Source organism: Capra hircus, chromosome 25 (assembly GCF_001704415.2).
Source record: "Capra hircus breed San Clemente chromosome 25, ASM170441v1, whole genome shotgun sequence".
In the NCBI taxonomy this organism is placed as follows: Eukaryota; Metazoa; Chordata; class Mammalia; order Artiodactyla; family Bovidae; genus Capra; species Capra hircus.
In genome coordinates, this window is record NC_030832.1 from 26,730,099 (window position 1) to 26,747,117 (window position 17,019).

At 45.9% G+C, this 17,019-nt stretch overlaps 2 protein-coding genes across 5 annotated transcripts in view; one reads left to right on the forward strand and one right to left on the reverse strand.

Annotated features, from left to right (window-relative positions):
• On the reverse strand, positions 10,232 to 11,593 carry LOC108633856. The gene is given in 4 exon segments (XM_018039987.1): positions 10,232 to 10,239; positions 10,993 to 11,158; positions 11,383 to 11,442; positions 11,445 to 11,593. Coding segments are annotated over 4 exon segments (357 nt in total). The 5' UTR covers positions 11,568 to 11,593.
• Positions 11,596 to 17,019, forward strand: part of SRCAP (Snf2-related CREBBP activator protein) — a 30,839-nt gene continuing 25,415 nt past the window's right edge. For 2 of the 4 annotated variants that reach the window (XM_018040168.1, XM_018040171.1), the window contains exons 1-4: positions 11,596 to 11,720; positions 13,154 to 13,227; positions 13,776 to 14,038; positions 15,216 to 15,467. In XM_018040168.1, coding sequence (XP_017895657.1) covers positions 13,985 to 14,038; positions 15,216 to 15,467 — 306 coding nt within the window. In that variant the 5' untranslated portion in view covers positions 11,596 to 11,720; positions 13,154 to 13,227; positions 13,776 to 13,984. Of the gene's footprint in view, positions 11,721 to 11,761; positions 12,015 to 12,437; positions 12,457 to 13,153; positions 13,228 to 13,775; positions 14,039 to 15,215; positions 15,468 to 17,019 lie in introns of those variants that run through there. The other 2 variants (XM_018040169.1, XM_018040170.1) reach the window with 2 other exon arrangements.

The window sequence follows — 17,019 nt, forward strand, 5'->3', positions numbered from 1 at the left end:
CATGGGGTCGCAAAGAGTTGGACACAACTGAGCAACTGAACTGAACTGATATGTCTGTCACTCTCCAGACAATGGGCACAGACAAGTGCAGGTAAGTGAACAAGGCAGATGTGGCTCCAGTCTTACCATGACCCTTCAGGAAATCAAGTAATTGTTTTAACGTTAAAGTGCCTAGAGGCAAAAAAAAAAAAAAAAAGGCACAGAATGTTCAAGAGATATAATGTAGTCAGAGAACCAGGGAAGGATTCCGGGGGCAGTGATGTACTCCGTGGGTTTGGTTTTGTTTGCATCTATTTTGGGGGTTGTGCCTGTCCTTGCTGTGTAGGCTTTTCTCTAGTTGCAGCGAGCAGGGGCTACTCTTGTTGTGGAGCACAGACCCTAGAAGAGTGTAAGCTTCAGTAGTTGTGGCACATGGGCTCAACAGCTGTGGCTCCTGGGCTCTAGAGCACAGGCTTGATAGTTGTGGCACACGGGCTTCGTTGCTCTGCAACATGTGGGATCATCCCGGATCAGGGATCGAACCTGTGACTTCCGCAATGGCAGGCGGATACTTTACCACTGAGCCACCAGAGAAGCCCCCTCCCCTGTGGGTTTTGAGTAGGTGGAAAGGAAAGAACCGTATGTGAGAAAGCCCAGCATGGAGAAAGAGCCTATAAAGGGACATGAGTGGGAAGACCGGTGTGGCTGGAGTGTGGAGGGCTGGGAGAGATGAGGCTGGAGAATTTGCCAAAAGCCACCAAACAGGGCATTGTGGAACTCAGAAAGGACTATCATGGGAACCATAAAAGGACTTGCAATAGTGACTCTGTCAGCTTTGCAGTTAAGAGAAGTTTTCCCTAGCTGCTGTGTTGAGGAGAAACCTCTATAGGTCTCTGTTCCAGTTGCCACCTCACCGGAGACTAAAATGGCACCTTTCCGGGCCCCCATCTCTGACCCCTCCTACCCTGACATCGTCCTACACTCTCCCACGCTTCTCCTTGGTTTGCCCCCACTGGAACAGAAACCCTGCAGGAGCTGGGTCTCCAGTGTGAGGAGAGACCAGCCACAGATACAGACTGCTTAGGAGGCTGGTGCAGACAGCCCAAGCCCTGGAATGTCCCCTTGCCAGGAGAGTTAACAGCAGCTGTCTGGCTGGTAGAGGGCAGGAGACCAGGGGACTCTTCTCATCTAGAAGCTTGATTTGCATATAACTTTACATAAGACTGAGAAAACAGTCATTGTTCGCATCAAAGAATAGGGTGGGGAGGCAGTTAGAGATAGTGGTAGTGGTGGGGGAGGACTAAAGGCCCAGCAGTGAGACTTCCCTGGTGGTCCAGTGGTTAAGAATCTACCTCTGGACTTCTCTGGTAGCCCAGTGGTTAAGACTCTGTGCTCCCAGTGCAGGGGACTCAGGTTTGATCCCTGTGAGGGAACTAGATCTCACATGCTGCAGCTAAGACCCAGCACAGCCAAATGGATATATAAGTAAAGTAAAAAATAAAATTCACCCTCCAATGCAGGGTGTGTGTGTGTTTCATCCCTGGTCCAGGAGTTAAGACCCCACATGCCTCGTGGCCAAAAATCCAAAACGTAAAATGAAAACAATATTGTTATAACAAATTCAATAAAGATTTTAAAAAATGGTCCACACCCAAAAAAGTCTTAAAAAAAAAAAGTCCTAGAAGTCTCAACAAGCCAGTTCTTGGTACTGTCACTAATTATGTCATCAAGGGCTAAGAGTCGGGTGTGGGGCTGGAGGGAAATGGATAGAACTATCCATTAGAGAGAAATATCTCAGATGTAATGGAAAAAGAATTGGTGGCTGGATGTGAGGTGTGAGGGAAAGAGAAAGTGATTGCTCTGGTTTGAGCAACTGGGTGGATAATGGTGTACCTCAGAGCAGATTTTGTGGTTCAGATCATGCGTGCAGTCACTGAGTCGTGTCCAACTCTTTGTGACCTCATGGGCTGTATGTAGCCCACCAGGCTCTCTGTCCATGGGATTTCCCCATTGGAGTGGGTTGCCATGCCCTCCTCCTGGGCATCTTCCCAGCCCAGGGGGATCAAATCTGCATCTCCTGCATTGGCAGAGGATTCTTTACCATTGAGCCACCAGGTCTTCCCATCAGATCACAAGTTCAGTTTTAAATGTATGCATCCAAAGTGCCTGGGATGCCTGCACGAAAAATCCAGGAGTTCAGACCCAAGGATAGTCCTCCCAAGTCCTTGGTATAAAAGCCGAGGTGGTCATTGGACTGCAGAATGAAATCACAGCAAATGACTGGAGCCTTAGGGATTACTGTCTTTTTCTTCTGAGATCTCTCTAGGCAAATTAGCAGGGGTGCTAACATGTCAATGCTTTCTGGTTGCCACCTGGCTTTCCCACCTAGATTGTTCTGTATAACCCCTAGATACTTTGAACAATGAAGGGTTCCCTATAAGGGAGGGGTCCTGAAGCTTCAAGGGTCATTACCTTTGGGATACCCACTTCTGCCCTTGAGAACGTGTTGGATGAGAGAAGGCAACTGAGGAAAGAATGTTGAGGACCCCCTACAGTTGATGGTGTCCAGGAGAAGAGGCCAGTAAGAAAGACTGAGAAGGAGCATCCAGGGAGGTAGGAGGAGACTGGGAAAGGCTAGCTTCACAGAAGGCTAGAGGAACGGCTGTTTCGAGTATCCTTATCACTAGCAATCAACCGTCTTGCCAAGTTCTGCGAATTTTCTCTGCAGTCTCTCCCTCCATCTCTACTGCCACCTGCTGGCTAGTAGCCCCCATTACAACCGGGCCACTTCCCCTGCCTCTATCTCCCGTCTTACAGCTATTAATATCTTTACAGCTATCCCATTCATTCTGTTGGTTTCTCTGGTGGCTCAGCGGAAGAATCCACCTGAAGTTCAGGAGACTCGGGTTCGATCCCTCAGTCAGGAAGATCACCTAGAGAATGAAATGACAACCCCCTCCACTATTCTTGCCTGGGAAATCCCATGGACAGAGGAGGAACAAAATTCATTTTGTTAGACTGTCCTTTCAAAAGTGGTGGATGAACCATGTCATTTCCTGCTCAACGACTTTCAGTAGTTCCCTGCAACCTCTGAACGAATCCCCTATTACCTAGCCTGGTATGCTGGGCCTTTGACAGCCTGGCCCCAGCTGACCTATCTATCTCAATCTGCTCTGTCATAAAGAAGATAAGCTGATCAATTCTCCTTTAACCCTCAACCTCACTGAGGCCATGTCATTTTCCTGAAGTACCTACTCTTCGTGAATAAATTTTTTCAATGTCAGACTCAAATAGCAACTTCTCTAGGAAGTCTTCCCCATGGGATCTGACAAGACTCTTGACCACTGTGGCATCAAAACACTTTGCCCTGACTTTAACAAGCTCACAAACTCATTCCCCAATGAGACTAAGTTCTTGAGAGCAAAGACTGTGTCATCTTCGTTCTTGTTTCTCCCACTCACATGTAAGGACAAGCGGTCACAGATTCAGCTGCCTTCAGCAGCCAGGCATATATGACAAATGTGTGAAACTGCCCAGGAAAAGACAATTAAAAATGGGCGGCAGGGCTTCCCTGGCGGCTCAGTAGTAAAGAATCCACCTGCCGATGCAGGAGACACGGGTTCGATCCCTGGTCCAGGAAGATCCCACATGCTGTGGGACAACTAATCCTGAGCGCCACAACTGCTGAACCTGTGCTCTATGGGGCCCGGGAGCTGCAACTACCCAGCCCACGTGCAGCAACTACCGAAGCCCGTGTGCCCTACAGCCTGTCCTCCACAACAAGAGAAGCCACTGCGTTGAGAAGCCCTCACACTGCAACTAGAGAGTAGTCCTCAGTTGCCACAACTAGAGAAAGCCCACAAGAATCCAAGCCCGTGGCAGTGAACTCACCAAATTCTAGCCATTGGACGGCCAGGAAATTCCCCAAGACTTTATTTTTTAGAACAATTTTAGGTTCACAGCGTCCCTGGCGGCTCAGAGGTTAAAGCATCTGCCTGGAATGCTGGAGACCCGGGTTCAATCCCTGGGTTGGGAAGATCCCCTGGAGAAGGAAATGGCCACCCACTCCAGGACTCTCGCCCGGAGAATCCCATGGAGGGAGGAGCCTGGTAGGCTACAGTCCATGGGGTCGCAAAGAGTCGGACACGACTGAGCGACTTCACACACACACTTAGGTTCACAGCACAGCCAAAACTAAATAAATAATTATAAAATATTATAAAATTATAATTTATAAAATTATAAAAAGAAATGGCGGGGCTTATGGCAAGTAAGAGCCTTCATTCTCCTGCCTAAAATATTAATGATAATACTCTGAATATTAAAATATTATGTAAGGCACATTTGGAGACTAAACCTGAAAATCATGAGTTTGAGACTCTGAAACAGAGGTTTTAAACACACCCTTGCATTTAGCTGGTTTTTTGGAGGTTTCAAGCCAATTTCGTATCAGCAAGTCTATCCCCACTGTATGGATGAAGAGAGTGAGGCTCAGAAAGTTGAGCTGAGTTGATTCATATAGATTCAACCCATTCAGACTCTGGCCTGGCCTGAGAATGATGGGTGAGGATCTAAAAAGATGGGCATCACTCACCATTTTCTTTTTAATAACATAAAGAATAATACTTTGACAGTTTTGTGCTTTATTTGTTTCTATCTTTGGCTGTGCTGGGTCTTCATTGCTGCACAGGCTTTTCTCTAGTTGTTGAGAATGGGGGCTACTCTTCATTGCAGTGCACAGGCTTCTTGTGGTGGCGTCTCCTGTGGTGGTGCGTGGGCTCAGTAGTTGTGGTCTCCGGACCTAGTTGCCCCAAGGCATGTGAGATCTTCTCCAACAAAGGACTGAGCCACCAGGGAAGCCCAATCATTCTCCTTTTTAAAAATTAAGATTTTTTTCCTTCCTTCCCTCCCTCTTTCTTCCTTTCTTTCTTTCTGCTTGTGGGTTCTTAGTTCCCCGAACAGGGATCAGATCCAAGCCCATGGCTGTGAACTCACCAAGTTCTAACCACTGGACTGGCAGGAAATTCCCCAAGACTTTATTTTCTAGAACAATTTTAAGTTCACAGCATTGAGGGGAAGTTACAGAGATTTCCTATATAGCCCCCTGCCCCCACCCCTCATCTTTAACATCTCTCATGGGAGTGGTACATCTGTTATCACTGATGGACCTACACTGATGCATTACTATCACCCAAAGTCCATAGATTACATTATGGCTCACTCTTGGTGTTGTCCATTTTACGGCTTTGGACTAATATATAATGACATGTATCCACCATTATGGACTTCCCTGGTGGCTCAGTGGTAAAGAACCCACTTGCTGATGCAGGAGACATGGGCTCAATCCCTGAGTCAGGAAGACCCCTGAAGAAAGAAATAGCAACCCACTCCAGTATTCTTGCTTGGAAAATCTCAGAGGAGCCTGATGGGCTATAGTCCATAGGGTGGTGAAAGAGTCGGACATGACTTTGAGAGTTAACAACAACAACCACCATTACAGTATCATACAAAAATCCTCTGTGCTCCAATTCGTCCTATCTCCCCACCCTCAGTCTCTAACAACCACTGATCTTTTGACTGTCTCCATGGTGTTGCCTTTTCCAAAATGTTATATAGTTGGAACCACACAGTATGTAGTCTTTTCAGAACGACTTTTTTCACTTAGTACTATGGGTTAAGATTCCTTCCACGTCTTTTCCTAGCTTGATAGCTCAGTTCCCTTCAGTACCCACTGTCTGATGCAGTGGGTACTGCATAGCCCATCAGGCTCCTCTGAGATTTTCCAAGCAAGAATACTGGAGTGGGTTGCCATTTCTTTCTTCAGGGGGTCTTCCTGACTCAGGGATTGAGCCCATGTCTCCTGCATCAGCAAGTGGGTTCTTTACCACAGCTTATTTATCCACTCATCTATTGAAGGACATTTTGGTTGCTTCCAAATTCTGGCAATTATAAATAAAGCTGCTATAAACATCCATGTGCAGTTTTTGTGTTGACATAGGTTTTCAACTCCTTTGAGTGTTTAAAGTGATCCTTTGGGCAGTACTGGTTCATATTGTAGGAGTATGTTTGCATTTGCAGAAAAGAAAGAAAGTGAAGTCGCTCCCATGGACTGTAGTCTACCAGGCTTCTCTGTCCATGGGATTTTCCAGGCAAGAGTACTGGAGTGGGTTGCCATTTCCTTCTCCAGGGGATCTTCCTGACCCAGGGATTGAACCCAGGTCTCCTGTATTGCAGGCAGACGCTTTACCCTCTGAGCCACCAGGAAAGCCCAAAGAAACCATCAGATTGTCTTCTACAGTAGCTGTACCATTTCACATCCCAGAGTGCGTAAGAGTTCCCACTGCTCCATGTTCTCGTCAGTATATCGTGTTGTCAGTGTTCTAGATCTGGTGCATTCCGATAGATATCTAGTGGAATCTCACTGTTGTTTTAATTTGCATTTCCCTGATGACATATGATGTGGACATACACTTATTTGTAATCTGTTTATCTTTTTTGGTGAGGTGTTTTTCTTTGACCCAGAAAGATCGTTGACTTATATTTTTTTAACTGGGTTGTTTTCTTATTTTCGAGTTTTAAGAGTTTTTTGTATATTTTGAACAACAGTCCTTTACTAGATGGGTCTTTTGCAAACATCTCCCCTCTCTCTGTGGTTTATGCTCTCCTTCCCTTGATGTTGTCTTCCCAGAGCAGTTTTTTCATTTCAATGATACCACGTTTATCATTTATTTCCTTCATGGATCCTACCTTTGCTGTTGCATCTAAAAAGTCATCATTGCCACATACAAAGTCGCCTGGCTTTTCTCCTATGTTATCTTCTAGGAGTTTCATGGTTTTGTGCTTTATATGTAAGTGTGTGATCCATTTTGAGTTAATTTTTGTGAACTGCATAGGAACTGTGTCTAAATTCTTTTTTGCATGTGGATGTCCAGTTGTTTCAGCACCATTTGTTGAAAAGACTATCTTTGTTCTATAGAACTGCTTTTGCTCTGTTGTCAAAGATCAGTAGACTGTATTTATGTGGGTCTATTTCTCGGCTGTCTATTCTGTTCCATTGACCTGTCCATTCTCTTGCCAGTACTACACCATCTTGATTGCTGTGGCTTTATAATGAGGTCTGAAGTCTGGTAGTGTCAGTCTTCCAACGTTGTTCTCAATACTGTTTTGGCTATTCTGTTCTTTTGACTCTCCATACAAACTTTAGATTCAGCTTGTTGATATGCACACAACAACTTGCTGAGATTTTGACTGGGACTGCATTGAACCTATAGTTCAAGTTGGGCAGAACTGACATCTTGACAATATTAAATCTTGAAACATTTACTTTTCATTCAACCAAAATCTCATTTGTCTAACAGAACAAAAATCTCTTCATCACAGGGTTGTTTGAAATATTTTTCATATATTAATTATCTAGAGACTATGAAACCTGTTGACAATGTCCCTGCTCTCAAGGAGTTCATCTTTAAGTGGGAACGGGGCAGACAATAAACAAGCATACAAATACATTAATAATTTCAGGTAAGGGTTGTGAAAAAGGCATGTGATAGAGAGACTGGCAGTGAAAGAGCTACTTAATGTCAGGGAATTTCTCTAAGGAGGCAACATTTGGACTAAGACCTTCATGAAAAGGGAGAGCTGGCCATGAGAAAGATTTTTAATTTTTATTTACCTTTATTATTATTATAATTACTTTTTGGCTGAGCCACATGGTTTGTGGGATCTTGGTTCTCCGACTCGGGATTGAACTTGCACCAATGGCAGTGAAAGCACTGCGTTTTAACCGGTGGATCGTCACAGAACTCCGAGAAAAGGTTTTAGACAGAGGGAACAATGGAGATGAAGGCTCTGAAAGCAGAAGTGATGGATGTTTTGGAGAACAGCGTGGTGGCTATAGTACAGTGAAGGAGAGGTATATGAGGTTAAAAAAAATAGAAGGGATCATATCCTTTAGGGTTACTTTATTGAAAAAGAAAGTAAAAAAATACACGTTGTGAGATATATACAATGTACAATTTTAAAAATTATCTCTTTTTGGCTGTGCTGGGTCTTCGTTGCTGTGCAGGCCTTTCTCTAGTTCTGGTGAGTGGGGGATACTCTGTAGTTGTGGTGTACAGGCTTCTCAGTGCCGTGGCTCTCAGGCACGTGGGTTCAGGAATGGTGGCTCCCAGGATCTAGAGCACAGGCTCAGTACTTGTGGCCCATGGGCTTTGTTGCGCCACCATATGTGGGATCTTCCTGGATCAGCGATTGACCCCATGTCTCCTGCGCTGGCAGGTGGATTCTTTATCACTGAACCACCAGGGAAGTCCTACAATTTTTTTTTTTTAGATATATTTTTCAAGATGTATTTATTTTTGGCTGTGCTGGGTCTTCGTTGCTGCATGAGAGCTCTCTCCAGTTTCAGCGAGGGGGCTACTCTCTAGTGGTGGTGCTCAGGCTTCTCATTGTGTGGCTTCTCTTGTTACTTTGGGCTTCAGTAGCTGTGGTTCATGGGCTCTGGAGCACTGGCTCGGTAGTTGTGGTGCATTAGTTGCAAGTATACAATTTTTACATGGACATTTTAGTGAAGGTTTACGTCTGTATTCACCCATGGATGTGACCTTATCTAGATCGAGATATAAAACAGGAGTCAGCAAACATTTTTGGTAAGGTGCCAGACAGAAAATAGTTTAGGCTTTGTAGGCCTATGGTCTCTGGTGCAACTACTCAGCTCCACTATTACAGGAAGGCAGCCCTAGTTGCTATGTAATGAATGGGCATGGTCTGATTCCCATAAATCTTTAGTTACAGACACTGAAATTTGAATTACATGTAATTTTAACATATTACAAAATATTTTCCTTCTTTTTTCTTCAACCATTTGAAAATATAAAAGCCTTTCCTAGGACTTCCCTGGTGGTCCAGTGGTTAAAAATCCATCTGCCAATGCAGGGGACATGGGTTCAATCCCTGGTCCAGAAAGATCCCATAAGCTGTGGAGCAACTAAGCCTATGCACCACAACTACTGAGCCTGTGCCCTAGAGCCTGAGAGCCACAACTACTGAGCAACTACTGAAGCCTGAGAACCTAGAGCCCGTGCTCTACAACCAGAGAAGCCTCCACAATAAGAAGCCCACAAAGTGTAATGAAAGGTAGCCCCTGCTCACCACAACTAGAGAAAGCCTTCACAGCAATGGAGACCCAGTGCAGCCAAAAATAAAAATATTTAAGAAAACACTTAGCTTGTCAGCTGTACAAAAAACAGGTGGTGTGCAGGACCTGCTCTTTGGGCTATAGTTTACCAACCTCTGATACATTTCTAGTATCCCCTTTGTGCATCTTTCCAGTTAAAACCCTTCTCCCCTACTGGTTATTGTTCTGATTTTTGTTAATTTTTGTTGCTCTTAAACCTTTTATAATCTGAATCACATGTATTTATTCTTCATCTCCACATGTCTGTCCTATGGGAATGTTAAGCCGTGATACATAATTTTCATGTAAGAGGACTAAGATGCCATTTGGGGATTTCAAGTGTGAGAGCGTCATGATCTGATATATATGAAAAGGTCACTCTGGTGGCTGTGCGGAGAACAGAGTAATGGAAAACAGGAGTGGAACTGGGAGGCCCGGGAGTAATCCAAGCCACGAGATGATGGTGGCTGGACCACAGTTACAGTCATGGAAATGGAAGACAAATTTTAGACTTGAGCTCACATAACCAATATTAGTTATTTATTTTTAAAATAAGGTGTGATAATACTATCAAATTTCCTGAATAATCTTTCTGAGACTGGCATTGAGAATTGTCATGTATACACCGTGGCCCTACCTTCAAGGAGTTGACAACAGTTTTGGGGGTGGGGTGCACAGACTGCGAATCCAGATACAATTCAATCAGTGTTTTAAGAAGCCCAGGAGGCTGTGGGAACCAGAAGGGGTATTAAACCAGCCTGATGGTGGTCAAGAGAGATCACCTGAGGGTTGTGGCCTTTGAGCTAAATTCTGAAGGAAAAGTCTTGAAAAAGGATTAAAAAAAATTATATGGCAAGGGTAAGAAATCTGAGACTCTTGGAAGCTCAGTGAAGTTCTATGATGGTGTCTCAGAGAATATGTAATCCTGGCTTAGAAAAAACACTTTGAACTGGGTCTAAATAGATGGGCATTTATCTACATTTTCAATCAATCCATCCTGTATGCTTCTGTGTGCCCTGAGGCTCCAGCAAAGAACAGAGGTAGCAAACTGACAGCCTGAATCTGATGTATTTTGGCCTACATTCCTGTAGGGCGACCACAGGAACAGTGGTTTGAACAGAGGTTATTACTTTTGGACAGAGCACATGGTCTCCTGTTCCTGGTATTCCTTATTTGCTCTCTTTGCTTTTACATTACCTTCTTGGCCCTACTAGGTTTTTGTTTTCAACTCATGGTCTTTACTGTAAGAAAAACAGTACTTTAAATCACTTACACAGAGAGAATCATCAACTCTTCGAGTAGAATGGGGAAGACCTAAACTGAGTGAATGAAGAGAAGTTGAATGAGAGCTTTACCCTGGATTTCTAACCTGGCTTCTAGGGTAGGCTTTAGGTGGTAAATTTTGAGTGTTTGTATCCTTGTGACTTAGGCTGGTTGGCTATGAATTGGGTGAAGATATCAGATTCTCAAAAGGGGTACTCAACCTAGAAAGCTGGCAAACAGCATAAATGCTTAGGAATTATTGGGAATACTATCATAAAGAAGGCTGAGCGCCGAAGAATTGATGCTTTTGAATTGTGATACCGGAGAAGACTCTTGAGAGTCCCTAGGACTGCAAGGATATCAAACCAGTCAATCCTAAAGGAAATCAATGCTGAATATTCATTAGAAGGACTGATGCTGAAGCTCCAATACTTTGGCCGCCTGATGGCAAGAGCCAACTCATTAGAAAAGACCCTGATGCTGGGAAAGATTGAGGGACGGGGGATAAGGGGGAAGACAGAGGATGAGATGGTTGGACAGCATCACTGACTCAATGAACGTAAGTCTGAGCAAACTCCGGGAAATAGCGAAAGGCGAGGAAACCGGGCGTCCTGCAGTCCATGGGGTTGTATTGAGTCGGTGACAACTTAAGAGACTAAACAACCCTTGTGTGAAATGAAGCAGGTCTACATAAGTGGACTGCCATATGAATCCAGAAGCCCATGCTCCACTGCTAACTAGCTAAAAGTACCTGAGAAATTGCTTTGCACTCCGGGTGATCTATTAAAGTGAGGCGGACTCATCCGAGTTGGCAGCCGCAATGCAGCTCCAGCAGCAGGTTCCGTAGTGGATAAAAACGCTTCGTCGCGGGCAAGCGCTTTCCCCGCGCGGACTACATCTCCCAGCCGGCCTTGCGCTTCGGGCAGCGCCCTACGCTAGCACGCGAGCTTCCTCGCTCCCCCAACCTCCAGTTACTGTTTCTCGCGAGAGGACGGGCCGCGCCGGCGGTAGCGATAGTGAGCTGTGGTGGTGGCGGTGGTGTTGGTGGTGGCGGCCGAGACGGCGGCGGCCATTTTGGTGAGGCCTCGGAAGCGGCGGCGGCGGTTCGCTGCGAGTAGCGTCTTCCACTTTTCCCACCGCCCGCCCGCATCACTGTGCCGCGAGAGGAAGCAGTGGAAGCAAGGCGGTGGTAGTAGCCGCGGGCCCCAGGGGAATTTAAAGGCCGCGAAGGCGGCGGCCAAGAGGGGGCCCTCCCCCCTCCTCGGCGGGAGGGGGGGTGGTGCGCACGCCCCCGAGGACGCAGGTAAGGAGAGGGAGACAAGATGGCGGACGCCTCACAGTTCCCCCTCCCCTGACGGGTGATTGCGCGCGCATCTTTCCGCCACCGCCTCCCCTCCCACCTTCCCGGGATGCTGCGCGCGCACCTTCGGCCGGGGCCCCGGGGCCGGTGCGCGAGGCTGTCGGCGCGCGCCCATAGAGACAGGCTCAGGGGGGCCAGGCTGGCCGGCGCTGGGCCCGGGCGCGTCTCCTCTCCCCTCCCGCCGGTCTGCGCACGCGTACCTGAGCGAGCGAGCGAGCCCTGAGAGGACGGACCCAGGTGCGCTCCTGCCCGCCCATCAACCCCAGCCCCCTCTCAGGGGCGCGCGGGAAGAGGAAGGGGGGCGTGGGACGAGTAGTCGGGGCGCGCGCCCACCATATCCAGTCAGGAGCTAGGACCTAGCGGCACTAGCCCTCCTTTATCTCAGCCTTTCGCGGTCTGGTGGTGGTGGGGGGTTGCTCCCTGACCGGCAGGGATGAAAGACTGCCTAGCTTTGCGACCCTTGTGTGCGTGGGTTTGGGTTCTGGCGGGAGCCCCCGGGCGGTGCGCGCAGCCGGCTCTCTCCGCCTCCAGGCGCGCACGCGCGGGCCCCTCCCCCAGTCGCTCACGTTGGGTGGGGTGGGAGTCTAGGAGGGGGCGGGGCCATCTTAGGGCTAGTGGCAAGTTGGGGCAGAGGTCAGGGGTCACGCCGGGTCAGGCTGTTGGGACACGCTGGGAGACGGTAATGAAGCCGGGGGTCGGGAGTTCATACTTCTTGATTCTGGTTGTTAGCGCGATTCCAGTGACTTGTGGAACAGGGAGTGAATCAAAGGCTGCGCCGTGGTTAAGGAATTTCCTTAAACACTGGGGAAACACTTCCGGGACTTTTGTGGGTTTACCCTGCCTATTTCCGGAGTATGGTTCTTTGCTTTTAGGCTTTCCTTACCTCTGAGTGCTACTCTAAGGTAGCTCTAGTTCTGGTGTTTGAGGAAGTGTCTTATGGGGCAGGTGTAGGAGTCGAAGGGCTCCCCTGAGGAAGGGTGGGTTCTCCTGTGTTCAGCCCTCACTGGAAAGGAGAGCAGGCTGCCAGACAGCCAGCATCTTTTGAGCTTCTGGATGTGACAGCTTTTTTGGCTTTGTTAATTTCAGCGGTTGGAGCCTTTTACCCTTCAGCTTTTTAAACTTCTTGTCGAGGCTTCACTTGCCAGCTTCTCTTCCCCAGCCAGAATCTAATATCCCTAAGAAATTCTGTTTTCACAGCACATGGTTTGTTTTCAATTTTTGGAAATGTGATCTTTTTCTACTACTGTTAATTCTCTTCAGCCTTTGAACTGACTTGGGTTTATTAAAAAGACTTCAAAAGTTGGTGTAAAGAAGGCTTTGATGGGTGTTGGTAGATGTGAATTAGTTCCTCACTGCTGTTTTCCTCCCTGTTTCAGGCCTGATTCCCCTCAGTACGGCGGCACCGTGGAAGTGCAGACTTTCACAGGGGGTGTGGTCTCAGCTCACACAGGTGAGGGCTCAAATACCACTTCCATATACTGATGCTAATGGAGAGATGTTTAAGATAATGATTGTGGTGCAACACAGTACTGAGTCTATGGATAGAGAGATCTGAATCACAGCTTGCCTCCATCAGGGAGAGTAGCACATTCTTGGGTTTTGACATCAGACTGTCTTAGTCTGTTCTCCTCCTCCTACTTCTTTACTGTGTGACCTTGTGCAAGTCATTTGCTCTATTTGCATTATGATTTCCTAACTTAGAAATGCTAGAATGTAAGCTCCATTTAAGTCAGCCATCTTTTCTGCATAGCTCTTTTTTTCAGCATGTAGAAGGAACTAAAACATTTATCATGGCTTGAAAAGTATCTGGTTTATAAGGAAGATGTGAGAATTATAGAACACATCAAGTACTAAGTATAGAATTTGACACATAATAGATGCTCAAGAAACTTAAGCTGTAATCACTGTTCAGTTATCTTTGTTAGTGTTATTCCTGGGTTTTAAAAGGATTATTTAATCTTTCTAAATCCACTTTCTACTGTTTTTACCCTACTTTAGGTGCTCCAGAGGCCGGTGGACCTGAGCGGAGGCTGGGACGCCCTAGTGGGCCCCGGGCCCTGGAAGGCGGGTCCCGGTGGCCTGTGGCCCAGAATGAGGCCAGCTCCCAGCATGCCCTGCAGCCGGACGCCAGCCCCTCGGCCAGCAGCAGTGGTGACAACGACCCAGTCGTTCTTCAGGCATCCAAAGAGGAGCCTGGGAGTGGGACCATGCAGAGTTGCCCCTCCCCTGCTCACCCTCAGCTCCCAATCTTGCAAACACAGGTTAGAAAGTGGGGTAGATTCCTTCTCTGCTGCTGCTTTGGGCTGCTGGCTTTGAGGCACAAGGAATGTGGCAGGTTTTAGCCATGTTTCCATGATCCTCGCTAGCTAGGTAGCTGAGTTTGGAGACTTTTTGATACTCAGGTGGGCTGTCAAGCCTGTTGGATACACATATTCCTCTTTACATTAGTGTTTTGTTGATCGCTAAGAGCATGGAAACTCCTTATTACCTGCAAAAGTTTGAATTAGGCCAGGTTGGAAATGAGTTTTGTGACAAAATGCTTTCAAGACTGTGCTTTGAGAATAGCTCAGTTTCTTTTGGAACTGAAAGGAGGTAAGCTTCATAGATGGGGTGTATTGATCTTTTCTTACACTGAGGGAGTGTTGGAGATTGGGGAAAAAAATCATGACTTTTAAAACTGGACAGACCTAGATTTCTGTACAGTAGACTTTTGATGGTTATGGGTTTGATATTTATAATTTGCCTGGGAAATTCTGTTTCATAATATCTTTCATAATTCAGTTCAGGTAGGAATTTGAGTGGCATACTGTGAAGCTTGTGTGCCAGAGAGAATTTCATGAGTTCCCTCACTATCCGCAATTAAGTCGGACTTTGTTCTCTACTTATTATTGTTTGTGCAGTACCTTGTAATAGGTAGACGTTTGAGAACAGTGACCAACCCTCCCTTTCCCTTCCCACCTCTCCAGTAAAGGAAACTTTAACAAGACTAGTGATGAACATATAGAGGTTTGGGTGATTTGGGGCTTTTTTGTTGCCCTTTAAATTTGGTGGTAGCTCAGATTTATTTGCATTGATGAATCTGCCATACTTGCTGTGAAAAGGAGGGAAGAATAGGGAGTTGTTTATTTGAGCGGAACTCATGGAGGTTCTGAAAAAGTCATTAAGATTTGAAGTCATGTGCTATCTTAGAATTTTTGAATTGAGGAATTATGTAAATGTCAGGCTATAATTCCTCTTACATGATAAGTGTTTACTGGAAACTTGGACTTGCCATCTTGAATACCTTATTAAAACTATCCCAAATGCTGTGTTCATAAAAATAAGGTTGATACCCTACTCCAGAATTTTTTCATGGGAAGATAGAATGAAGTAATGTACTTAAAACCCCTTAGAGTGCTACTAAGCATTCATTTTATCTCTCATTTCTGTCTTTTCTAGATGGTGTCGGACGGCATGACAGGCAGCAATCCCGTGTCCCCTGCCTCATCCAGTTCCCCAGCCTCTAGTGGGGCAGGCGGCATCTCCCCCCAGCATATAGCTCAAGATTCCTCTTTGGATGGACCTCCAGGGCCCCCAGATGGTGCCACAGTGCCCTTGGAGGGGCTCAGCTTACCCCAGCCTACTGACCTGGCTAACAGGGGCCCAAAGTGGGAGAAGAGCCATGCTGAAATTGCAGAGCAGGCCAAGCATGTACGTATTGGAAAGGCCTGTGAAGCTTCTTGGGAGTCGTCTTCCCTGAACTCCTGTTCCCATGAGTACCTAACACTTCTTTCCTTGTCTTTGATTTAGAATATAGGCTCTGCTTTGACTTACATGATTTTGAGCAAGTTGATTGAACTCTGAGCTGCTTTTCTTTTCTGTAAAATAAGGATGGTGTAATAGCCAATGGTTTACTTAAAAGTTTAAGTTGGCACTTCCCTGGTGGTCCAGTGGTTAAGACTCCAAGCTTCCAGTGTAGGGGGTGATCCCTGGTCAGGGAACTTTGTTCCCGTATGCTGCATAGCCAAATTAAAAAAAAAAAAAAAAGACTCCACACTCCCAGTGTGGGGGCCCCAAGTTAGATTCCTGTTCAGGGAACTAGGTCCGGCATACCACAACTAAAGATCCTGCATGTGGCAGCTGAGACCCAGTGCAGCCAAGTAAATAAATAAAAGTAATTTAAAAACATTTATTTTTAATTTTAAAAAATGGAGTTAAGTTAAAAGAGAAAATAGACATGAAAGTGCTTTGTAAGCTAAAAAAAAATTTAGCTGGTTTCTAAAATTTACTCGTTTCCACTTTATGTTTGTCTCCTATAATCTCCGTTATACTTAGCAGAGGTAAATGTGATCTCTGGGCCAGCAATATCAGCCTTATTACCTGGAAACATACTAGAAATGCAAATTCTTCACATCTCTTTTCTTCCTACCCATTTAAAACTCTAGGCATGGGGTCCAATACTCTTAAAAGCAGTACAGATGATTCTGATGCATGCTCAGCTTTGAGAGTTGTTGGTCTAATATCCATGTCTTTCTTGGTGTTTCCTTGGTGACCATCAGGCCATTTAATTCCCTGTCTCATACATTGCTGTTAGTTCCTTTGCTTTAACTTTGTCAGGAGAGGACAAAAATAATGAGGGCAGTTGTCCTGAGTTGTCCTGGGTCACTTCTATTAAAGAAAAATTTCAAGTGCTTTCATTTTTCTTAGAAGATATAATCAGTGTAGAAAGTGTCATAATTTTGTTACACTAATCACTGTTAATCTTTTTGTGTATAATTTTGCAGTAATCTCTACAAAATAAAATGATGTTTTTAAAAAACAGAATCATGTCAGTTGGACTCTTAGCATAAGTATGATTGTTCTTGTGTAAGAATTTACCAGCCTTGAAAAGCCCTTGTAGCTAGAGTTAGTAAGGAAGCTTGCTGTCCCGGGTTCTCTGGGAACCTCCCCTTGGGTTTTGTTTTCCCAAGTCTTGCCTATATTCATAAAGTGTGAAGTGTAAATTAACAGAAAGAGCATGAAATTTGGTGTTTGGAGTCATTGGCTGCTGCTGCTAAGTTGCTTCAGTCTGACTCTGTGCGACCCCATAGACAGCAGCCCACCAGGCTCCCCCGTCCCTGGGATTCTCCAGGCAAGAATACTGGAGTGGGTTGCCATTGCCTTTTCCAATGCATGAAAATGAAAAGTGAAAGTGAAGTTGCTCAGTTGTGTCTGATTCTTAGTGACCCCATGTACTGCAGCCTACCAGACTCCTCCATCCATG